Source organism: Eschrichtius robustus, chromosome 4 (assembly GCF_028021215.1).
Source record: "Eschrichtius robustus isolate mEscRob2 chromosome 4, mEscRob2.pri, whole genome shotgun sequence".
Lineage (NCBI taxonomy): Eukaryota > Metazoa > Chordata > Mammalia > Artiodactyla > Eschrichtiidae > Eschrichtius > Eschrichtius robustus.
In genome coordinates, this window is record NC_090827.1 from 79,443,784 (window position 1) to 79,469,578 (window position 25,795).

At 43.3% G+C, this 25,795-nt stretch overlaps 1 protein-coding gene across 1 annotated transcript in view; it reads left to right on the forward strand.

Moving 5' to 3' along the window:
• Nucleotides 1–25,795, forward strand: part of USP46 (ubiquitin specific peptidase 46) — a 69,683-nt gene that overhangs the window by 3,030 nt on the left and 40,858 nt on the right. Inside the window, exon 2 of the mRNA XM_068542985.1 lies at nucleotides 24,204–24,284. Within this exon, the coding sequence (XP_068399086.1) occupies nucleotides 24,204–24,284 (81 nt within the window). The remainder of the gene's footprint in view (nucleotides 1–24,203; nucleotides 24,285–25,795) is intronic.

A 25,795-nucleotide genomic window follows, 5' to 3' on the forward strand; every position in this document is an offset into this window, starting at 1 on the left:
AGAAAGGACCCAGCAGAGCAGGAAAAACCTTGTAGCAAATCCTTTGTGTGATTGAAAAATAAACACCTTCTCTTTTCCCCACACTTCTTGTGCCAGTTTTAGATACAGGGGTTGTGGAAAATATTCACATCCCTCCACTTGTCCCCTACCCCCCTGAAGTTTTATAGTCCACTGGCAGTTTAATGCGAGTTCCCATTTGTTTTAATTTCACTTCGTGTGAATTCCTGCCATAGTGATTCTTGATCAACTTGCTTAGGGCTTGTCAGCTTAGCCACACAGCATGTCTGGTTCAGAGATAGTAAAGCTTGTTTGGCTGGTGTGTTGTAATTTTTAAAATGTACTAGCTGCTACCAAGCATAAGGAAATGTTCCTTGTTGATAATCCTCTGATTTTTGTCCAGACCAATGGATTTAACTTCCTACATATTTTTATGGCCCTACAAATGGAAGGTTTTCTGGGGATAGATTTTCTGTTTGAAGAGCCTGAATAATTTTCTAAAGAGGAAGCATTTGTTAGGAGAAACCAAATGTGCCCTCTAGAAATGTGACTTGTACTGATGCAAATTGGCCTAAATCATCAAATCTTAATTTCACATGTTAATAGCGCTGTAAGATGTGCCATGGAAGAAATGCTGTGTGTCAAATAGATTACATTTTGTTCCTGAAAATGGCCATCTGTTGAGGACCTTTATATTAGTGTTGGCACATATTATGTGCAGGTACTTAATTGAATGAGGTGAGTCCCTGTCCCCAAGGAGCTCAGTGGTTTCTTATCTTGTGGGTAAAACATTGGTAAAGATGAAACAATTTCAATACAGTGTGGTATCCGCAGGGATAAAGGTTGAACAAAAATCTCAGAAGCGGTTCAGTGGACTGATGAACACAGCAGGATGTTTCTGTAATATAATTTGCATTTGACTCAAGTTTGACTATTTTTTTTATTTTATATGAGGACATGATTACAGTCAGCATAACTTAGAACTGGAATCTGTGCCATTGGGTGTCTCTCCACCTAAACCTGAGTCTAATGGTGCCTCTGGACAAATTGTTGTATTTCTTGGGACCTTAGTTTTTTTCCTCAGCTTGTAAAACTGATATATATATTTTTGGTTGTCAAAAACTTCTTAGTGAGTAGTAGTTTCTGGAGTCTTTACTTGAGTGGCTAACTACTTTGTTTAAAACTGTGTTGAATTTACCAGATATTACCATTTCAGCATTCATTGAACAACCCCAGGATATTATTGGACACCACTATGAGTGCCAGATTTGAATTCTTGTAAATAGATGAAGTCACCTTGATATGAAGGGGAAGTAAAATTAGTAAACGTTTGTAACAAAGCTAGAGGATTTTTATAGAGATCACTTTATGTTGGTAAGTCAGTTACTTATTTGAGGCAAGTGTTTTGAGAATAGTTGAAAAAATTTTTTTAAGTTATTTAAAAATATGTAAATCTCAAAATTTGGAAGAGATAACTTGCTTCTTCCTCTATTACTGTTACTCCTTCCCGTTGTCAAAGATAATTGGACATCGTAAGTTGAGTTTAATATATCAGCTCAGAGAGGTTAAGGTCATGTGTGAGCGTCTCCACTGATACTTGTCAGATTTAGAAATTGCAGCCTGAGGTGGCATGGGTTAATGTTTAAAGAAAAATTCTGTTCTTCTGGCCTCTCAGATCTAATATGGAGGTTTGTGTTGGGTTAGGACCTGACAATTAGGTCTACAGATTCTTCTTTGTTTTTCTTGGAATCGTAAGGGAAGACAAAGCTGAATGACAATATTTAGTTAGAATTAATGTGATACCATTTTCTGGATATCAACTATGTGTGTTCCAGTTCACCCAAACAATAAAACCTGTTTATTTATTTTTCATTAATGTGGAATTTTGGTGTGTTTGGGTTGTAACTGAAAGTAATTTTCAGTTTTGATTCTCTTGAGCAATTAAGAGAAAATTGTCTAGTTCACATCTTCCCCCTCCCCCTTCCCCCTGCCCAAGTCTGTCTAGTTAGTTTGAATGAGTTGAGGTTTTATGATGGTATTTAATTCTGTGGTATCATCAGAAAGGTATCTCTTGGTGGTTTTATCTCTGGCCTACCCATGGAGCCAGCCCAAAGCACATCGATTGGGAGAGATGTAAAAAAATAGTGTTGTTTAGTCTAGTTAACTTTTCTGGCCTAAATATTTTAATGTAACTTCTTACAATAAACCTTCAGTTGTGGTGGAACCAAATGCTAGTCTAAGGGTTTGAAAGGCCTTGCTGATCTTTTAAGAGAATAGGCCACCCCAAAATGAACCAGCAAAAACGTTTTCTTGAGGCAAATAAATTCTGTGTCAGCAACCAGCCCCGGCACTAAAGGCTTTTTGGAATATTTCTGTTCTGGGATTGTGGCTTCGAATTTTGGGGACGTCGTAAGTCCTCTCCATGGAATTTTACCACAATTCTGAGCATAATTATTTGCCATGGATAGTTTGAAGAGTGAGAGGGGAACCCTGTTGGTTCTCTAAGCTTTCCATTTGTAGGTTCAACCTTCCTCCTGCCCATCAAGTTCCTTTTTAAAAAAAAAAATATTTATTTATTTGGCTGCGCCTGGTCTTGGTTGCGGCATGCGGGATCTAGTTCCCTGATCAGGGATCGAAGCCGGGCCCCCTGCATTGGGAGTGCGGAGTCTCAGCCACTGGACCACCAGGGAAGTCCCCATCAAGTTCTGATTCCACTGTCAGAACCTCCAAATGCTTTCAAGTAGCTCAGACTTGGGACCCTTTTTCTAGGTGGTGATAAATTTCAGGCATACAGAAAAATATGGAGACTGATAAGAATGAACACCCAGTATCTTCCATCCTGTGAAGAAATAAAATATTACAAATACAAGTGAACCTTTCCCCATCTCATTCCCTTCCCACCAGGCAATGACCACTATTCTGAATTTGGTGTTTATCACATGTTTTTATACCTTTACTAGATATGTAGGTATTCATAAACCAGATTTGAGTATTGCTTCCTCATGTTTGTAATGCTGAACAGTTCCTTCTCAGTTTGCTTTTGTTTAAATAATTTTGAGGTTTATCCATGCAAACACATGTAATTCTAGGTTATTTTAACTGCTGTATAATATTCCATCACATGAATGTGCTACAATATATTTATTCATTTTATTGTTGGATTTAGAATTTTGTGTGTGTGCCATGACAGTTTTAAACATGTCTCCCTGTGCATCTGTTTAGAGTTTCTCTGTGGTGCATACCTAGAAGGGAAATGGCTGGGTCAAAGGAAATGGGCATCTTTGACTCTAATATATTGCCTTATTTCCCTCCAATTTGCATTCCAGCCAGCAGGTTTGGGAGTTTCAGTTGCTCCACGTGCTTGCAGACACTCAATATTGTTAGATTTAATGTTTTGCCGGTCTGATGGGTGTGAAATGATATCTTTGTGGTTTAAAATTTGCAATTTCTTGTTTTCTAGTGAGGCTGAACATCTTTTCATGTGTTTATTGTGCTGGGTTTTTTTTTCTTTCTTTTATTATTAATTTTTTTTAACATCTTTATTGGAGTATAATTGCTTTACAATGGTGTGTTAGTTTCTGCTTTCTAACAAAGTGAATCAGCTATACATATACCTGTATCCCCATATCCCCTCCCTCTTGCGTCTCCCTCTCACCCTCCCTATCCCACCCCTCTAGGTGGTCACAAAGCACCGAGCTGATCTCCCTGTGCTATGCGGCTGCTTCCCACTAGCTATCTGTTTTACATTTGGTAGTGTATATATGTCCATGCCACTCTCTCCCTTCGTCCCTGCTGGGTGGTTTTTATTTTTTAATTTTATTAAAAAAAACCTTTTTATTGAGATATAGTTGATTTACAATGTTGTGTCAGTTTCAGGTGTACAGCAAAATGATTCAGTTATACACACATATATATATATTGTTTTTTAGATTCTTTTCCATTATAGGTTGTTACAAGATATTGAGTAGAGTTCCCTGTGCTACACAGTAGGTCCTTCTTGGTGATCTATTTTATATACAGTAGTGTGTATACGTTAATCCCAAACTCCTAATTTATCCCCCCCTCCACCACCCTTTGTGCTGTTTTTTTTTTTTCTTCTCTTTTTTCTTTTCTTTTTTCTTTTTCAGCTGCACCGCACGGCTTGTGGGATCTTAGTTCCCTGACCAGGGATTGAACCCAGGCTCCTGGGGGTGGGAACGCCAAGTCCTAACCAGTGGACCTCGAGAGAAGTCCCTGTGCTGGGTTGTTTTATTTATTTATTTTTTTAAATTTTATTTATTTATTATTGGCTGTGTTGGGTCTTTGTTGCTACACGCGGGCTTTCTCTAGTTGCCAAGAGCGGGGGCTACTCTTCGTTGCGGTGCACGGGCTTCTCATTGCGGTGGTTTCTCTTGTTGCGGAGCACGGGCTCTAGGTGTGCAGGCTTCAGTAGTTGTGGTGCTCGGGCTCAGTAGTTGTGGCACACGGGCTTAGTTGCTCCACAGCATGTGGGATCTTCCCCGACCAGGGCTCAAACCCCTGCACTGGCAGGCGGATTCTTAACCACTGCGCCACCAGGGAAGCCCTGGGTTGTTTTAAATCCAGGGGCTCCAGAGCAGTTTTCCAGGGCTTGAAAGTCAGGATTGCGGTGTTGGTTTTGTCTGCACGTAGGGAAAAGGAAAATGAAGGGGAGCATCAGGGAGACCAAAGAAAAAGTCAAGCAAGATAAGGATGGAATGGAAGATAGAGGCTGAGGACATGATAACAAGGTGGGGAAAATGTAGCAAAAGGATTATAGACTAGAATGGAGAAGATAGTCTTGAGTGTTGAGAGGAAATTTGGGATCTTTTACTGTGCTAGCCAGGCCTCAGTTCAAGTTACATCGTTCATGCCTTGTTTAATCGAATTTGGCTTTGGTGAAAGTCGTGTCTGGGGCCTCTGCCGGTGAGAATAGCAGCAAGGCTGGACCTGTGGAGCTTTGTTTACCCAGTTGCTTTTTGAAGTTCTTTTAGAAAGGCAACGTGAAGTTATGTTCTTCTTCCTGAAATACATTTCTTTGTCCTTCAGGTTAGATACACTGTGCAGGAAACCAGTTTTTATCAGGATCTGCTTGAATGTCCTTGTGGAATTATGATCTCAAGTATTTAGAAAACATTCCCTGTGCTTTATTTTAATTTTCAGAGTATGATGAATGTCACCTTATTGAACGCAGACACGTATGGTTTTAAAAATATGAGTAACATTAACTTAAAAAATATACTTGAGTGGTTCTTTGGTGTACGAAAGAATTGTGCCCACAGGTGCATTCTTTTATTAAAAATTCAGCCTCTGGGTTTCTGCCCTCAGAGGTTTTGATTAAGTAGGTCTAAGGCAGGAAACCTGGAATCTGCATTTTAATAAATATTCCCTCCTCTTCTCACTCCCTCTTCCTTCTGTTGCAGGTGAGCTAAGGATCACAGTTTGAGAAATGTTGCTTTCCTTGGGTAATAACCTTGGCCTCCTAAAAAAAATATATAGCTTATAGAAATTATCTGCCATGTGAAAGGTTTTTTTAAATCTATATAAAATTATTTAAGGTAGTAATTTAACTTCAAGAGCTATAGATCATTGCCATTCTGTAGATATATTTCCTGATATTAAATAGTAGAGTTTTATTGCTTTATGTTCCTATAACAGGGATTCCCAACCCTGGCTATATATCACACCCCCTGTGAAGCTTTTGAAAGACATTTTAAAGAAGTTAAATCACAAAACATTAGCACCCAAAAAAGTATGGAAAAAAAGAATGTAATTTAATATATGTTATATACCCAAATGCCAACCCTTCAGATTTAACAGACTTATACTTTAATCGTATTTGGTTAAGATCATTTTTTAGATATGCTACTTTAAAAAAACCGCTAACCACCCCTATCTCTTTCCTATCCCCTTCTCCTAGAACTGACGATTTTCCTGAAGATGGTATGTGTTTACCATGCATGTCTTTATACTTCTATTTATGAATCCATAAGCAGTATATCAGTGTGTGTAAAACTGTATAGCCTTTGTGACTATCTTTTTTTCACTCAACAATTATATTCGAGAATATGTTGACACATGTACATCTATTTATTTTCTATTTATTCATTCTAAGGGCTCTTTAACAGTATTTTTTGACTTCACCATGGTTTACTTATTCATTCCCTTATTTAGGGACAGTTGGATAGTTTCCAGAATATTCTGTCTGGAAACAGTGCTGCAGTGAATGTTCTTGTCCCTGTCTTCTTTGCACACATGCCTCCATTTCTCCAGGATATAGTCCTGGAAGTGGAAATGCTGCTCTTAGGATACGCTCACCCGCAGCTTCCCTAGATATTGTCAAATCGTTCTCCAAGGTAGTTGCATGAATTGGAGCTTGTCTGATAGGCAGCACCTAGGGCTTCAGTCTCAGTTTCTGACTGTATGGAGGTGTAGGTAGGTCTGGAGTGGGTTTTAGGCACTTGCATTTTTTCCTTAAGTGCCACCCTTGATTCTGATCAGCACCCAAGGTTGAAAAAACCACTGTGTTACACTGGCAACCCCACAAGGGCAGGAGCTATGTTTATCTTATTCACTGGGAATTTCCCAGCATTCAGCACAGTGTGGTAGATTCACAGTAAATAATTATTGGATAAATGAATGAAGAGATGCAGCATGGGAGAATGGAAGGATTGCCTTGCAGTAAAGCAGTGCTCCTCAAATTGTCTTTTTTTTTTTTTTTTTTTCCCCTGTCATGCCGTGCAGCATGTGGGATCTTAGTTCCCTGGCCAGGGATCAAACCCGTGCCCCCTGCAGTGGAAGCACGGAGTCATAACTATTGGACCGCCAGGGAAATCCCTCCTCAAATTGTCTTGTCTGCAGGAATTACCTGGGGGTCTTGTTAAAATGCAAATTCTGATTCAGTAGGTCAGGAGTGGGGCTGAGATTTTGCTTTTCTAGCATCCTCTCTCGTGACCAGATGCTCCTGGTTTGGGGAGCACACTTCAGACCGTAGGGAGAGGGAATTCCCTGGTGGCACAGTGGTTAAGAATCCGCCTGCCAATGCAGGGGACACGGGTTCGAGCCCTGGTCTGGGAAGATCTCACATGCCGCGGAGCAACTGAGCCCGTGCGCCACAACTACTGAGCCTGCGCTCTAGAGCCCGCGAGCCACAACTACTGAAGCCTGCGCGCCTAGAGCCCGTGCTCTGCAACAAAGACAAGCCACCCCAATGAGAAGCCCGCGCACCACAACGAAGAGTAGCCCCTCCTCGCCCCAACTAGAGAAAACCTGTGTTCAGCAACGAGGACCCAATGCAGCCAAAAATAAATAAATAAATTAATTAATTAAAAAAAAAAGACCCTAGGGAGAAAAGGAAAACAATTTCTTTTTTCCATACAGCTCTAAAGTGGAGCAGTTTGGGGTTTAAAATCCTGCTTGGTAAATCTCAAGGCCTGTTTCCCCATCTCTTTACAACACAAAATGGCATGATGAAATACCCTCCTCACAGCTTTTTTTTTGGAGACTCAAAGGATATCTTGCCTGCGGAAGCGTTTTGTGAGCTGTGATGCCCTCACGCGTATTACTTTTTCATAATTCTCTTTTAGCGAATGAACATTTTCCTTCAGTTTGTTCAAAGCACAGAGCTGTTGGTATTGCAGGAGCCCATGGGATCCTTTCATTTTGACCTGCCATCTACATTTAGTGGGCATTTTGGGAAAAATAGGATTGGGGAAGGAGGTTGGGCAAGAGCAGAGGCAAAATTCATCAGATGGTGCGGTTCTGACTGCGGGTGCTGGGGAAGTGGGGGTCCCTTCTCACTGTTTCTTGAGTGTGAAGGGCTAGAAGGAGGTCACATCTCTCCCAGTCAGCTCTCCAATTTCTTCCCCAGGTCAGACACTTAAAGTGAGAGGGGGCACGCTCAAACTAATTATTCGACACTAATTGATCTATAGGTGTAATCAGAGCTCTTCAGGGCAAACTAGGCCTGTGGTCAACCCAAGGTTAAACCACCACAGGACACTGTCATTTAGATACAAGTTTTCAGGATGCTTTGCTAACTGGGGTCCTGCCTCATCCATCTGAGAGAGGCCGGGTGGTGTGGAGAGTGGAGGGCGGATGAAAATAAAATAAATATAAATAAAGTGACATTTAGAACTCTGGTGTATTGTGTGCTGGGGTATTCCCAAGCTTCTCTTCCTCTAGAGAAAAGCCTCGGACTGGATCCACTCCCTTAGACCAGTGATTCTCAAGTGTCAGTTTGTTGCCCTTCACGTTTTCATTGTTATCTCAGAACCACCTGAACTTATTTATTTAGTAGCTGTCCTTAAATCTGTTCAGCTTCTTTTAATTTGGCCTCATTCTGTGCTATGACATCTGGGAAGGAACGGGTTTGATGCGCTGGTTATGTGCTTTTTTAATACATATCAAAAGCGTAGCTGCTAAAGTTAAAAATGTTCATATTCGTGCCACCTAAGATTGTCTCCCCTCCCTTGGGCATTCATGCTCTGTAGTTCGGGAGACATCGGCTCCGATAAGAGGTTCTTTATGGTGGTTCACCTAACTGGCTCTTGGAGGAGCCCTGTTAAACTGGTTTGCGGACGGCAGGCTGGCGAGCTTCCTCCCGAGGCAGGTCAGCGTGTGGATGGGATCTGGCTGGTCGGGCGTGAGAGCTCGCCATCATCCACCCTGTCGGAGACTCTGCTTCTCATCCATGGCATGTGGGTGATGAGAGAACTTCCCTCCCTGGGGCATTGTGGGGCGTAAGTGGAATCATTTGTGTCTAGCGCTTAGCCCGGTGCCTGGCCATTTTATTGCAGTTTTCTTGTAGAGCCCCCTCCTTCCCACGAGCAAAGTAGTCCAAAGGCTGTAGTGGAAAGAGCCCTGATCTCGGGATCCGAGGTCCCGGGTTCCAATCCTGATCCTGCCACTTTGTTGCTTTTGTGGCATCGGGCAGGTGAGTTAGGTCTCTGGGTCTGTATGAGAGCCATTCCTCCTGGTGAGCAGTGCCGAGAAGATGAACTAGCATGTTGTAAGCTCACTGTGGCTTCCAGTCTGAGACAGGCCCGGGGAGGGGAAGTGCGTGGAGCGGACAAAAGGAGGAAGGAGCTGTGATTTCCGACTGACGTGCTGTTGGAAGACGCAGGACTGAGGGTGTGTGGCAAAGCTTCTGTAATCATCAGTCAGGATACTGTGTTTTTCCTTTCCTGGTAACGAGGGCATATCATGTAGTAAACGGTTTTCAGTCATCTGATAAGCATAAACATACCCTCTTGTGTTATCTGGTGTACAGTTAGGTATTCCTAACAAAAACACGTGAGGCGGCTAAGCTCAGTTTCTTCCTTTTTTAAAAGAATTTTTAAAGAAAGTTTTTGAAAAGGTGAATATGAGTTACATGGTAGAAATTTTAGATTGTACAAAAGGATGTATGTTGCAGTTATACCCACCATCCAATTCTTGTCTCTGGCATCCAGCAGTATTTGCTGTTTCTTCCGCTTCTATTCAGAGGTATCTTATGCATACCCAAGCAAGAATGTTTATATTTCTCTCCTAGTTTTTTTTTTTTTTTTTTAACGCAGATGGTTTGACTTTAGAGACAAGGCCCTATGCTGTATCTTAGTTGGGTTTGGTTATCAAGTCTGTTTTTATGGTTAAATGTATATATATTGCCAATTCCACTGGCAAAAAGGCTGCCACATATCATCCAAGGGAGTACTGCTGAGTCAGACATAATATGAGAAATATTTATCTAATTATAAAATTTGAATCAAGTGAAGGAAGATCATCCAGAGGCCTTGGAGGAATACTTGGGAGGTCTGGATTCCCTCTGGCTTCCTCAGTTTAGTTAGCTATTTGAATTTGGATAAATCACATAACCACTCTGTACCCATTTGCTAGCTATAACATGAATGTATTATCCCTAAACTGCCTGCTTCACATGACTTTTGTAAGAACTGTCATATCCATTAAAACATTTCTAAATACTGAATTATTACTGCTATCTCAATAAGAGTAATTCTATTAACAAAAGGCTTACTAAATATTATGAAAATTTATATCAGTTTTTTACATCTCCAAAAAAAGGGCTGAGGTAGACTTTTTTTTTTTTCACACACACACACTGTATTTTATTTTTACAAGAGATGAATAGACTGACACCAAGCATTGTACATGAATGACCACAACAAAAGCAACAATGATTGCAATTACCAAACATGAAACACACTCATACTATGTCATAATATTGACATTCAGTCCAGTAATCCTCCACTGTAACAGCTCCTTTACTTTGCAGTGAAAATTGATTTGTATATTCTTTGCCTCTGAGTCCTTGTGGGATTTTTTATTTTTTTTTTAATTCAGACAGAAAGTCACAAAAATTATACTCATCCTCATCAGTTCACTCAGTCCCATGTAATTAATTTTTTTTTCATCTTGATCTTTTGTTAGCACTTTTATGAGTTCATCAGTTTTTCATTAGAGTTCTGAAAATGCTTATTCGTTCAGTTCAGCAGTACAGTCAGTTTTTTTTTTTTTTAATTTTATTTATTTATTTTTGGCTGTGTTGGGTCTTCATTTCTGTGCGAGGGCTCTCTAGTTGCGGCAAGCGGGGGCCACTCTTCATCGCGGTGCGCGGGCCTTTCACTGTCGCGACCTCTCTTGTGGCGGGGCACAGGCTCCAGACGCACAGGCTCAGTAGTTGTAGCTCACGGGCCTAGTTGCTCCGTGGCATGTGGGATCTCCCCAGACCAGGGCTCGAACCCGTGTCCCCTGCATTGGCAGGCAGATTCTCAACCACTGCGCCACCAGGGAAGCCCTCTCCTAGTTTTTAAAAATGCAAATAGTGCTTGTAGCATATACTGAACAGTCTTGATCTGCCCTTTGCTTTTTGTATCTTGGAGTTGGGTCTGTGCTAGTATATAAAGAGCATCCTCATTCTTTTTTTATGGCTGCAGAGTATTCAGTTGCCTGAACATATTGAATTCACTTAACTAGCCCCCAACTGATGGGCTTGAAGGTAGTGTTCCAGTCTTTGTTTTTTTACAAACAAGGCTGCAGGGAACAACTTTGTCCCTACGTCATTTTGCATACTTTGGGGTGTATCTTGTCAGCTGACTTCCTAGAAATGGATCTGCATTTGTAACTTTGATGCATTTGTAACTGCCAAATTGCCCTCCACTATCAAAATGTGTGACTCTCGTAGCCCACAGCCTTGCCAAAGTTGGGTGCTATCCAAAAGCTTTTTTATCTTTGCCAGTGGGGGAAAAAATGGTGTCTTGGTATATTTTTAGTTTGCATTTCTCATATTAGGAGTGAGCTTGAGCAGCTATTCACACATTTCAGAAAACAAGCTCAATTTCATTTAACTGTTTTGCTGTTGGCAATTATTTTCAAAGTCTGTAGGGAAGGACCAGTTTTATTTTTATTTTCAATCTGTCACAGACTGATACTTTTGTAAAATACAATAAAACATTAATTGCAAAATGGAATAGAAACCTCAAAGATGCTTAAAACACCAAGTCCAGTTGTTTTATTACTAAACTCGACAGGTGCAAACTTACCCGGTCCATTCATTGTACACGTTTTCAGTTTCTGAACTTTGCTCCCGGGCAGAGCAATAATGCTTTGAGCAGTACCGCTGTGAAGACCTCCTGCTCCCTCTCTTTTCTCCCCTTGCCATCCTGTCTGGGGAGGGCAGAAGAGAGCACAGAATTTTATATTTTATGTTTCATAATCAATACATTACAGGGTGGTTTCAGTACATTAGACTAAAATATCTCTGATAGTGCAGTACCGATGCAAGGGCAGGGATTCCACACTGTGAGGTGGGGATACTGCTGTCCTGGTTTTTCACTGATGAAGACCTTGAGCTCGAACTAGAGAGGAGGATGAGGGAAGTACTTGAAATCACCCTATTAGTTAAATTTGAGGACTTGGCCTCTTTGACCTGGGGCTTTGCCAGGACCCTGCGACACCAATGCTGCCTTTCAGGGAAACGATGAGAAGGGTCCCTTTGGGTACAGTAGGAGCTTAAGAGACCTCATCGTCGAGGAGGTAGCTTGGTGCCTTTGCAGAACACTGGGTTGGGAGTGAGGTTCTTGGTTCCAGGTCACTGAATCCAGGGACTGGGTAAATACTTCCTCCTCCGCCTTCTGCTAGAAGACAGACCCAGCTCTTCGTTCTCCTTTTGAGTTGAAATGTCATCTCTGCCTGAGGACTTTGTTATGCTGTATCTAGCCACAAAGAGAGTTGTTTTACAAGCCAGAGGCTCTAGCTGCTGTTTACTGTCCTTCCTATGGTGACTTGGGATCATTATGTGTCCCAGGGTCATCTTTCTTCAGTTGCAGGCATTTTTGCTTCTGCGTTGCATCATTAAGTGAAGTCACGTTGAGGGTTTTTCCAGAGTTGTTTCTCTCTCCCCAGTACCGTTTAAGGCATGGAAATGACGTGCTATCCTGGTGCAGAATGAAAATGCCCTTTAACTGCCTTCCTGTGGAAGCCTGCAGGGAGGCAGAGGAGCACTGTTGAGCCAGGAGTTGGAGTCGTGATGGTATTAAGATTGCGGGTTCACAGCTGACCTCTGCCTCATGCTAACACTTGACCTTGGCCAGTTACTTAACCTCCATTAACTTCATTTCCCTCACTTATGAAATGGGGATAGTGAGTGTGAGTGTGTGACTTACCTGGAGGGAGGGTGTCAGTGTTGCCCAATGGGACCAGGTAATGTGCGCTCTCTGAGCAGGACGGGCGGCATTCATAGCCCCTCTGGGTATTGCCCGCCCGTGGTTAGGTGATGTGTGATGGCCAGCAGCCGAAGAGGACACTCTCAGAAGCAGCGGCCCTCTGCCCTGTCTCTACGCCTGCAGCTAAGGAATTACTAAAATTTTGTATGAATGAGAAGACCATCTTCTCTGACTTGTGGTCAGGAGCTCAGGCTCTGGACCAGAGTGGCCTGGGGTTGAGTCCTGGCGCTGCCTTTACGGGCTGAGTGAGCCTGAGCAGGTTCCCTCTGTTCTTGCATGAGTGGCATGGGGACAGTAAGTGGGACTGTCTTGGTTGGCAGACAGTGGAGTCGATGAATACAGAGACGTGAGGTTCTCTGAACAACGAGCGGCACATACTGCTTACCCTGTTTACCAAGTTTATTTAGTCAGCAAATTTAGTAAGTGCTTTTGTATGCCAGATGTTCTGCATGGTCCTAGGAGACCAGTCAGTCATAACCCTGTCCTCATAGAGTTTATGGTCTAGTGTAGGGGTTGACAAGCTTGTTGGTAAAGGGCTCGATGGTAAATATTTTAGGCTTTGTGGGCCATGATATCTCTGTCGCAGCTATTCAACTCTGCTGTTGTACTGTGAAAGTAGCTACCATAAGTAAATGAGTGATCGCAGCTGTGTTCCAATAAAACTTTATTTACAAAAACAGTTGGTGGGCCACATTTGGCCCATGGACTGTCATTTGCCAACCTGTGGTCCAGTGGGAAGACAGGTGTTAAATAGTCACAAATAACTAAGTTATTACAAATTGTGATTAGTTGTATGAAGAGACACACAGGATTCTGAGAGAGGGAAGAGTCAGGGAAGGTAGTTTTGAAGAAGTGACATTGAAGGCAAATGCTGAGTAGGAGATGCGGGGAAAGAGGGGACGGCTCTGAGGGGCCAGAGAACTGGCCACACTAGTTCTGAGCCAGGAGGCTCAGAATTGCAATCTGCATTTCTGTCTCTGTAGAGGCACAACAGATGCTTTGCCAGTTTCTTTGGATAAGAAAATAATGGCAGTTTTTTCCCTGATATATAATTCATACTACTTCTCCCCACTCACCCTTCCCAAATAATCCCAGCACTGAGAGATGAACTGTATTAACACATTTTGTTCTGCATACTTCTGGTGGGTCCTTTCTCCTTCTGTTCCTTTTTTTTTTTTTTCCTTCTATTGTCAGTATGTATCCAAAAATTTAGGAGTTAGGGAAGTGAGAGAGCACATTTTTCTAGTATTAGGTGTAAAATGGTTTACTTCTTAGAACTCATTTCTGCTTTTTGATCTTGTTTTCGCTTTCTCCTATTTTAAACAATATTATTTTCTTTTCCTATTTGGCTAGATAAAAATCCACAGCCTGAAACCATGTTGAAAAAAAAAATCTATTTCCTCTTGACTACATCTCAAGTTTCTCCTGATTTTCAACCTCAATTTTATATTCTCTTTAAACAGGTTGCAGTGTTCTGTGGTGATTTTACAGAGAAGGACACCTGTGCTCCTCATTCTAGAATATTTTGAATGGTGCCTCAGAGGTAGGGGTTTACCTGTATAACTCTGTGACCCCTTCTATTTCCTCGGTTTTTCATTCCTGCAATTCTGGGGCTCTGAGGGGACCCTGCCACCTTGAGAGTCAATATTGTGTAGTGCTTGGGAGCATACACTCTGGAGTCAGATGGTGTGAGTTCAAACCTAGTTCCAGTACTTATTAGCTGTGTGAACTTGGATAAAGTTACTTACCCTCTCTGTGCCTCAGTTTTCCTATCTTTAAAATGGAGACAATAATGACATCCACCTCACAACATTATTGTGAGGATTAAAATGAGGAAAATATACATCAAACCCTCAGAGCAGTGACTGGACACAGTAAGTGTTATTTTTGTGATGTCTATTATTATTACTAATTATGGCTGGAAGCCAGTGACTATAATTCCTCCTTAACCATCCTTGAATTCTGGCAAGTGGCTCCTGACTCATCCTGAAATCTTGAGCTGCATTACTTCATTTTTGCTTCACTTTCTCCTTAAGGCTCTAGGAATGACCTTTTGTCATCAGCAGTCTGGGAATACTAGTGCTTTTGAGAATTAGTCCTCTATGTACTTTTGCACTTTGAAAACGTACTTGATAAGTAAAATAGCCTTTTTTGAATGTAGACTTAAAATGTAGTTTTAGCAACAATATTCACCTCCCCTGTCATATATTTTAATTCATGGTTTATAATCAGTGACTTTTTCTCTGTGTACTTAGAAATCCTGACATGTTATTTCGGGCCTTTCTCCACTTTGTACAAACTTGAAAGAGATCCTGCCTGCCTTAGGATGCAGAATTGGGGGAGGAGGTTTACGTTTCTGGGCCTTGGTTTTTTTCATCTGTGGAATGGAGCTGATCTCCAAGACCCCTTCCTGGTCTCTGTTTTTGGTTTAGGCTCCTGCATATAATACAGTGTTCTCATTGGTTTTCTTTTTTTTAACATCTTTGTTGGCGTATAACTGCTTTACAATGTTGTGTTCATTTCTGCTGTATAACAAAGTGAATCAACTATATGTAGGCATATATCCCCATATCTCCTCCCTCTTGCGTCTCCCTCCCACCCTCCCTATCCCACCCCTCTAGGTGGTCACAAAGCACCGAGCGGATCTCCCTGTGCGATGCAGCTGCTTCCCACTAGCTATCTATTTTACATTTGGTAGTGTATATATGTCCATGCCACTCTCTCACTTCGTCCTGGCTTACCCTTCTCCCTCCCTGTGTCCTCAGGTCCATTCTCTACATCTGCGTCTTTATTCCTGTACTGACCCTAGGTTCATCAGAACCATTTTTTTTTTTTTTTTTAGATTCCATATATATGTGTTAGCATACGGTATTTGTTTTTCTCTTTCTGACTTCCTTCACTCTATATGACAGACTCTAGGTCCATCCACCTCACTACAAATAACTCAATTTCATTTCTTTTTATGGTTGAGTAACATTCCATTGTATATATGTGCCACATCTTCTTTATCCATTCATCTGTCAATAGACACTTAGGTTGCTTCCATTTTTGGAAATAAATAGTGCTATTGTAACTAGAGCTGCAATGAACATTGTGGTACATGACTCTTTTTTTGAATTATGGTTTTCTCAGGGTATATGCCCAGTAGTGGGATTGCTGGGTCCTATGGTAGTTCTAGTTTTAGTTTTTTAAGGAACCTCCATACTGTTCTCCATAGTGGCTGTATCAATTTACATTCCCAGCAACAGTACAAGAGGGTTCCCTTTTCCCCACACCCTCTCCAGCATTTATTGTTTGTAGATTTTTTGATGATGGCCATTCTGACTGGTGTGAGGTGATACTCTCATTGGTTTTTATAGACCTAGCAGTGCCATCATTCTGATTATATCCTCCTGGGCAAGAATCTCTCTTCTTCCCCCCCTCCCCCGAAGGAAGACATTCTAACATGTTTTCCTATAAACTGCTTTTAAAATTGCTTTAAAAGAAATGCCTTTCTATACCCGTCTTATACATTTATGATTCATCCTTCCCAAGTTGTTGTTATTGTTGGTTTTGTGTTTTTGTAGCACCCCTTGGCAGTCACACAGTTGCTTTCAGAAGTGCTGTGAAGAGCTAGCATTACAGTCTTGTTGTTGGAACTTGTCCCAGCCCAGATTCTATTTTTAATAAAGTGCGGTGCATTGTTTTCAAAGGTTACCAAATTTTTTACTGACGAAAATGAGAAGTGTGTTTCTTACACCTCCAGACCCTGTGATTTACTGCTATAGATTAGTTTTTTGTTCAGCATCTGGTCAGTTATTCTCAGCGCCTCCCGTTTGCCTTATGTGTCACTGTGCTTGGTGCCCGCAGTAGAACTGCAGGCTCTTGGGTTTGCAGCACACCTTGCAGTTTACATAGTGCTGATAATGTTCCCCGTTTTGCTTGATTCTCTCTGCCACCTGAGCCATAGGCAGGCTGAATATCCCACCGCTCAGCCAGGAAGCTAAGGCCAAGAGAGGGGAAAGCAAATTCATACTGGGGGGGAAAATGGCCAAATAAAGCTCTGAGTTGTGTGCTGTGGGCCTTAGATAACTGGTCTGCAGGATATTAGTTTGCTAACTTTCTTTTACATTTTTTATGACAAAAATAATACATGCTCATGGTAAAAAATTTGAACAGTTGAGAAAACAAAAAGCCCCCGGTGGCCTTGTCATCTGCCAGCCCCACTCCTAGACACTGGTGACAAGTGTTAATAATTTCTCAAGTATTCATTGTAGAATTTCCATTAGAATGTAGGTGTTGAAGGCAGGCCCGAGCCGCTCTGTCCCTTTGTGTCCCTCAGAAGTAGAGTCGTGCTGGACACGAAGAGGGCTCAGCGTCTGCTGCTTGAAAGGAGGACGTTTCCAGTAATTGTCCTGTGCACACACTTACTCTCTCACACGTTTTTATTGATACTTATCGCTGTATCTTGGACAAATTTTCATAGCCATACCTATAGAGTAGCTTTACTTTTTTAAGTAGCTACTTGGTATTCCATCCTATTTATTACTGTAATTATTTAACCAGTTATTTCCAACTTTTTCCTCTTGCAAACCTTGCCGGGGAGGACCATCTGAGAGGTTGCCTGCTGATAGTTCCTTCAGTATCCTTTTTCCATCTCTAATTTTGGCTGGTTATAGAGCCCATTTGCCAGGCTCCCCTGGCAGCTAGGTGTGGCCGTGTGGCTGGGTGAGATTCTGGCCATCGGGATCATGGGCAAAGGTGATGTATGCGACTTCCAGGAACATTCTTGGAAGGGAAGGCGCAGTCTCTCCCTGTCTTGTCTGCTTCCCCCTGGCGGAGGTTCTTTGATGATAGGGGCTGGAGTGACCATGTTGGTCCCCAAGATACATTCTTGAGGATGACAGAGCAACAAGATAAAAGGAGCCTGAGTCCCCGGCCCTGCAGAGCTGCCGTATCAGGCCTGTGCTGCTTCCTCTTGAACTAAACTTCCGTCTTGTTTAAGCCAGGCCTGGATTATTTTGGTCCTTGCTGTAGTCTCTGTATCTTTTCTACCTGTGTGAGTATAGATGTGGAACAAATTGCTTCAAGAAGAATTGCAGGATTGAAGGATGTGCTCATTTAAAATTTCGATTTATACTGTCTACTTGATCTTTAAGCTCCCACCATCATCATCTCATGAAACATTCCCCATCATGTGTGTGTCCTTTTATCATACAGAGATTTACATTTAACGTAGAGAACTCCAAAATCTGTTAAAGATGCACAAAAATTCATGTTACCAGTGGAAAATGCTAGCATGTGAAGCAAGAGTTTGGTTCCAAATGTCAGTATCAGTGACATCCTGTATCCATGGGAAGGAATTCCTAGGGCGTATATTTATAAAAGGGAAGGGAGAATGGGGAAATGGAAGAGGGCACCATGTAGGCCTCACTGAACAGTAGATCGGGAGAGCTCACACACCTGTGTCCAAATGATCATGGACATGGAAGCAACTCGCACAGCCCTAACCATCCCCATCTATGCATGCAGGCATCCATCCATCCATCCAACCAACCATCCACTCATTCGTCCATCCATCCATCCACGCACCCACCCACCCACCCACCCAGCAGGCCTGGGCCTAATCTGTGCTAGCCTCTGAGAGTGCAGTATTAAGCAGGTCAGACATAAGTCTTTGCTCCTGTGAGACATGTAGTTGAGGGGATAGGACAGATATTAATAATTACATAAATAAGAATTGGAGTAAACAGTGTAAGGGAGACAGTATGCTATGAGTGGAGAGTGGAGGTTGTTGGGGGAGGGGTGTGTTAGTTTCCTGTTGCTGCTGTAAAATAGGACCACAGACTTAGCAGCTTAAAATGACAGGAGTTTATTACTTCGGGCTCTGGAGGTCAGAAGTTCTAAAATCAAGGTGTCGGCAGGGCTGCACAGCTTCTGGAGGCTCTAGGGGAGCCTTTTCCATTTTCTAGGGCCTGCCTGCACTCCTTGGCTCTGGGCCCCTTCCATCATCAAGGCCGGCAGTGTAGCATCTTCCGGTCTGTCTCTGAACTATGCTTCTGTCATCACATCTCCTCGCTGACTCTGATACTCCTGCCTCCTTCTCATGAGGACCCTTGATGACGCTGGGCCATTGAGGTCATCCAGGATAAGTGCCCTCCCCCCATCTCAAGATTGTTAAATCAATCATACCTGTAGAGTCCCTTTTGCCACATAAGTTAACATATTCACGGGTTCCAGGGATTAGGGTGTGGACATCTTTGAGGGGCCATTATTCTGTCCATTACAGAGACTACCTGAATCTAGGGGTGGCCGGTAAAGAATTCCCTGAGAAGGATGATAGGGTACAGCCAGGTGAAGAAGCAGGGGAAGAGCATTCAGGTGATGGACGGGAGGGAACTTGAGGTATTTGAGGACCAGAACAAAAGCCATCTTAGTAGGCCAAGTGTATGAGAGAATGGGTGGTAGGAGGTGACATTGGAGACAGCAGTGGAAGTCACTGGAGCATTTTAAAGCAGATTTGTATTTAGAAAGAGCAGTTTTGCTGCCATGTTGATGGTGGGGTTAGAGGTGAGCAAGGCGGGTGTCGGAGGCCATTTAGGAGGCTGTTGTAATTCAGATGAGAGATGCTGGTGGCCTGGTCTCACTGGTGGCAGGAGGTTCAAGAGAAGCAAAGGGATTTGAGAGATTTAAGGAGAGTGAATCGGTCAGTAGTATGCTGTGGTGGATGGGTGTCGAGTGTGGAGGAGGACGTAAGGCATGGCCCTCCGGTTTCTAGCAGGAGCCAGGAGGAAGGTGGCATCATCATGGACAAGTGGGGAAACACCAGGAAGAGACTGGATTTGAGGGGCAGGAGAAGTGAAAGCTCTAGTTTTGGGGTAGAGTGATTTTGAGGACCCCACCTGAATGAGCTCAGAAGTGAGCTTTCTGGGATGAAGGTGAAGCGTTGGAAATGGTTGGCACGTAGCTGCTGATTGAAGCCTGGTTATTGCCTGGACCCTACAGAAAGAGGCATGGAGGGGGGGAAGAGGGCCTTAGACAGCACCTGGAGAAAGCCAACAGCTAAATGTGTCTTCCTGACGTGACCATGTGTGGAGCTCATCAGGGGTAGAATCCAGAAGGGGTTATTTTGAGGAGAGTTGGGGAGGTGAGGAAATAGAGACAGGTCTTAGTGAGTATTATGGAAAACTTCAGACGTATTAGTTTCTATTGCTGTTGTAACAAGTTACCATGAACTTAGCGGCTTAGACAGCACAAGTATATTACCTGGAGGTCACAAGTCTGAACTAGGCCTGCCCGGGCTAAAATGAAGGCAGTGTGCGGCTGTGTTCTTCCTGGAGGCTCTAGCGGAAACTGGTTTTTTTTTTTTTTGCCTTTTAAGCTTCTAGAGGCTGCCTAGTTCCTTCGCTCCTGGCCCCTTCATCTGCCTACAGAGGCAGCGAAGGCAAGTTGAGTCCTTCACACATCATAGCGGTCCGGTCTGTTGTTCTGCTCTGTCTCCCACTTTTAAGGATGCTTGTCATTATGTTGGGCCCAACTGGATAATCCAGGGCAGTCCCCCTATTTTAAGGTCAAATTAAGTCCTGATTAGCAAATTAAGTCCTTCTACAATCTAAATTTACCTTTGCCATGTAGGGTGACATCATCACAAGTTCTGGGGATGAAGACCTGGGCATCTTTGGGAGACCATTACTCTGCCTGTAAACATATATGTAAAAGTATAAATGGAATAGTATAATAAGCCCCACACACCCACCTCCCACTTCTCCCCACTGGATCATTTGAAATAAATCTTAGAAATCATCTGATTCATTTGTAAATGTGTCAGAATAGACAATTGTTTAAAGAAGTTTAGCTATGAAGGGGAGGTGAGAAAGAGGGTGGGGACTGGGGAGGTGGGAAGAAGATGTGTATGTGTATTTTTAACATGAGAGACACGGAGGCATGTTAAATTCCGCTGGGCAGGATCTAATAGTGCGGGAGCAATTGACCTGCACGAGAGCGAGGTCTCCGTCATTGAGAGAGGTAGGCGCATAGGTTTGAAGGTTTGAGAGTGTGAAATTAAGAGAGTTCCTCTCTGCTGGCTTAACGTGTTTCTTTTTCTTCTTTTTCCTGTTGAGTGGAAAGCCAGTGAGAGGGGCAGGGAGGTTATAGAGTTTTGAGGCGCTTGGGGAAGTTTGAAAATGGTCGCTGTGGAGTGGAGAATGAGTGCATCAGAGAGAAAGGCTCTTGGAATGTGGGGACGTGGGCCGCTTGAATTTGGTGAGTTCGAGCGAATGCAGTCAGCCTGAGGTGCGACTTCTCCCCCCTAGCGCTGCACATCTGTCTGGGCGTATGTTCAGAGAAGGTGAATAATTTGGTTCCCACTGGGTGGGTTTTTTTGCCAGGTGGTGTGAGCAAAGGATAAGGTAAGGGGTGTTTATAAGAGCCACTGACATCATGATCCATGGGCTCTAAGCTGAATGAGAAAGGAGCGGAGCGACGGGTCCTGGCGGGTGTACGTGTGGCTGTGATGGGATGAGCCGGCAGACAGAGAGTCCAGCCTGGCTGGGTTTTGGGGTGGCGACCAGATCCGGGGTGCGTCTTTGGGAGTGGGTAGCTGGAGCGGAGTGAAGTAAAAGACAGCTAGAAAAGAGGACATGAGTTGCTGAGAGAGCAGGGTATGGGAAGGCGCCACCACGTGGATCCTGAAGCCACCCAGCACGATGGCAGGAGGCAGGGTGTAAAGGTAGGTCGTCGGGGCCTGGAGGGGTCAGGCGAGACGAGGAGAAAGGAAGGGGTTTGTACGGTGCTGGGAGGCACGGGCTGCAGAGGGTGGATGTTTTGATGAGATGGGTGACAGTGCAGGGGTGTGGAAGCGACACTGGGGATCAGAACCCGGTTGACCTCCCCTCCTGACCCTTCCAGACCTTGTGTGTGCGGGGGCTGTGAGAGGGGATGAGCAGACCTGACCGGAGGGAGGGCCAGGTTTCACTGAAGACACGGCTAGCTCACTTTCTTCTCCCCCGAGCTGTGCTGTGGGTGCTCCTGCCCTGCTACCTCCATGGTATTATCATATTATTATAATAATAATTATTATTATCTTATTCCTCCCACTCAGGGTATTATTCCTCTTACGCACGGCCCCTGGGCCACTGTACTTAGCCTGAGTCACAGCAAGCCACCCCCTACCAGCTCCCTCTCCAGTGGGAAAATATTAAGATAGAAAAAAGCACTCCATCCAAGAATTCCCAGATAACAGAAGTCATGGATTGAATCTTTAGATTTAATGAGATCTGTCTCCATGTGCTATACTTTTATATCTGACATTCCTCCTGGGCTCTAAGCCATATATTCTAATGTTTCAAAAATGGCTGTGGGTATATTTAATACACATTGTTTACATCAATTTATGATTGAGATGTAGCTTTTTTTTTTTTGGAGTTTATTTATTTATTTTTGGCTGTGTTGGGTCTTCGTCTCTGTGCGAGGGCTTTCTCTAGTTGCGGCAAGCGGGGGCCACTCTTCATCGCGGTGCGTGGGCCTCTCACCGTCGCGGCCTCTCCTGTTGCGGAGCACAGGCTCCAGACACGCAGGCTCAGTAATTGTGGCTCACGGGCCCAGCTGCTCCGCGGCATGTGGGATCCTCCCAGACCAGGGCTCGAACCCGTGTCCCCTGCATTGGCAGGCAGATCCTCAACCGCTGCGCCACCAGGGAAGCCCCGAGATGTAGCTTTATTGAAAACTTTTAGTGATTTTTGTCTATACCATAAAATCCTGGCTCTAATATAAGTACTATTTTAAAAATTCAGCCTGTATATGGAGTCACATTGTTGTGAAGGCAGTGAAACCCTATCTCCCCCGCCCGCCCCCATGAAAAGATAGTGAAACTGTTGTGCACAAAGATGACTGCTAAACTCAAGGTCTCCGATGACGGGTAAAGGAATTTAGATTGGTGGAACAGTATAGTGGACCTAGAAAACAAGTGGAAACAAAGGATATTATGATAAGGGGATGGAATGTACTATTTCTGCTGAGATTGTGTTTGCTTAGAATTGAGTTATTCTGCATTTCATGTTTGCTTGTTGACACGTGACCATTTTAACTGGTTCTCAGCCCACCTTTTGGCCATTTCTTTCTGTGATGGGAGATTCTAGTTACATGAACCCAGAATAAGTAGCAGCAGCAGATTTAGTTTTTACAAAACATAACAGTCTCTTTTTAAAATACCTGTCTCCCAAATCTCTGAGATTCTGTGAGCTGTGAGTCTTCCGTGATAGCCTGAGGACGTGAGAAGCTGTAGAATGATGTTAGAGCCACGGGTATACATGGGGCCTGTGGTCCTACCCACCCCCAAACTACTCACCTGATTGGACTGAACTTTGGTCGCTTTTCCTAATCCCAGCAGACTCCTCCAGGCCTTGCGGGGGGGGGGCAGTGATAATCAGTGTGCTTTTGCCAATGACCCCTTGGCCCTTAACGGGGCTCAGTAAATGGTTTTGTTATAGGATTGCTCTGCATAGCCTTTGGTTAAGACCGTGGGCTCCCAAGTCTGACTCCTGGCTTCAAGTCCTAGCTCTGCCACTTACTGATTGTGGTCTTTGGGCAGGTTCTTAACCATTCGAAGTCTTAAGTTCCTGTCTGTTAAATGGGGATTACGATAGTAAGTACTTACCTAATGGGATGTTGTGAGAATAAATAGTGCAGTTCCTGGCATATAGTGGGAGTACCCAGGAACTTATTATCATCATGTTGGAGTGTTGAACTTGAGTACACATGGCTTACCAATTTGATGCATTTGGGAACTGTTAGATTTTAAATTGTATTTCTCCATTATTTACAATATTCCTTGGACATTTCACTTTTTCAGTAAGGCCCCCCTGACCACCTTATTTAAAGCTGCAATGATCTACCCTCCACTCCTTCCCCCTCCATGCCTCCCCTTCACCCCCTACTCCCTGGAGTCCCCACCCTCATTTCCTGCCTTGTTTTTCTTCACTGCACTTGTCACCTTCTGATGTACTGTCCAGTGTGTACTTGCTTTTTCTTTCAGCCTGTCTCTGTCCACTGTTCTGTTGACAGAGCCCAGAATAGCACCTGGTACATAGTGGGTGCACAGTAGATAAATCTTTATCAGGATGATGCTATTGACTTTGAAAGTGGTGGTACGATTCTATACACCAGTAGTATGAAAGCTACTGCAGCTGGCTGAGCTTAGAATGTTTTATTCGGAAGTTCTGAGTGATGATTTGCTGATTTGCCTGTCCCAAACCTCCTTTCCTAATAGAAGATAATGAAGCCGGGTAGAACAGGTTTGAGGGGATGATGAGGTTGGATGAGGAGAGGAGTAGGCTGATGTCATTACCTCATCTACGGTTTACTTCTGACACCTGTTCTTTCAGCGTGACCGTCACCAAACTCCAGGCCACCCGGGGAGATGCTGGTCTCAATAGTGTCCTCTCTCAAGTATCATTTTGCTTTCTTGTCTATTTTACACACAACAGAACTTTTGTTATTTTTCTCTTTTAGGGCACCAATGCCTCTGCTCTGGAAAAAGACATTGGTCCAGAGCAGTTTCCAATCAATGAACACTACTTCGGATTGGTCAATGTAAGTATTTTAAAATGTACTACCTTATTCAGATGTTTTAGAGTTCTTGAAGCAACTCCATTCCCATTTTCGTTATTATCAAGCTTTAAATAATCGTTCATACTCCTTGGTTACCATACGTGGCAAATATTGGGGTAGGGGAAATTTAGTCCAGTTTTTGAAAGTATGAGTTGCCCCAGAAGAAAGTGTTTAATTAGTGCATTATCAGGTCAGATTCTCATTTTTTCCCCTGTGCTTTAAAAGATTTCTTTTGCACACATACATTTCACAGTGATATTATTAGCCTTCGTAGCAATATCTGCTTTTGTATGTTCTCCCTTCACCATCTGGGTGGGCTCCTTGGTAGCTCTGTTTCAGTTGGCATCAGTTCAACCAGAGCATCGAAAGAGTTTCCAGCTCATCACCAGTAGCTACTTAACAGCACAACTTGATATTTGAAGCATGGGTGGGGAGTCAGGGGAAAACTGGGGCCAGTTTATCTCAAAATCCCTTGGCCTCATTTTGCTTGTGTTCAGCAATGGTCTCCTTGTAGATGGCCATACTTGCCAGGGCCTGTGTCCTAGACAAGTTGATTATGACCAAGTAGTAAGGCAGTATTGCCCACCACCCTCATGAGCTTTCTTCCCCACCTGATCCTTTCTCTCTGGGGTGGAGGATTTAAGTGACATCTGGTGTCAACTCATAAGCACCTGGTTTTCTGGAACAACTGCTCTGAGTGTGGTCTGTCAGTTCAGGTGTGATAGGTGGTAATTTCCACTGGGACTATTCTCTGAGTGAATGCCACCTGTGGGATAATGGAGTGGACGTTGGCTTTGCGGTAGTACAGACCTAAGTCTGAATTCTGCCTATGCCGTTCACTAGCTGTGCGATCTTGGGCAAGTCACTTGACCTCTCTGTGTCTCCATTTCCCCGCCTGTAAAATGGAGGTCATAATGGCTTCTCCCTCTTGGCCTATAATGAAGGATCCATGAGAGCTCCTATTGAAGGTACTGACATGAGGCTGAGGCACATTGTGGACACTCGGTAAATGTTAGTTCCTTTTCTTTCCCAGACATTGTCCACTGGCCCAGGGCCAAGTGTTACTAAAGGGTGTCCGGGTGAAGGTGAGGTACTGAGTAACAGAGAAAAGAATGGTAGGAGGAGGCCACAGTACTGGAATATAGGACATTGTGTTGATGAAATACTGACTCCTAATTTTAATGCAGTTTTTTTAGGCATAGTGCAAAGGCCTCTTGCTTAAGCTCTGTGAGGATAGTTATGCAAGTTGCTGGAATTCTACCTTGTGCAGGGAAAAGACAAGTGCAGACTATGGAGGAAAAAAGAACTAAGGCCATCTCCTAGTCTGTGGAAGCACTGTGAGACCTAAACTTATTAATAGTTTCATTTATGTTTATTTCGAATGGTAATTCATGAAAGTTACAGCTTCTCTTTAAAAAGAGGTTTGTCTTATTACGTAATTGTGTCAAAGTAGATTAAAATATATAAAAATAGGAAGTGTTCTATCTTAACAT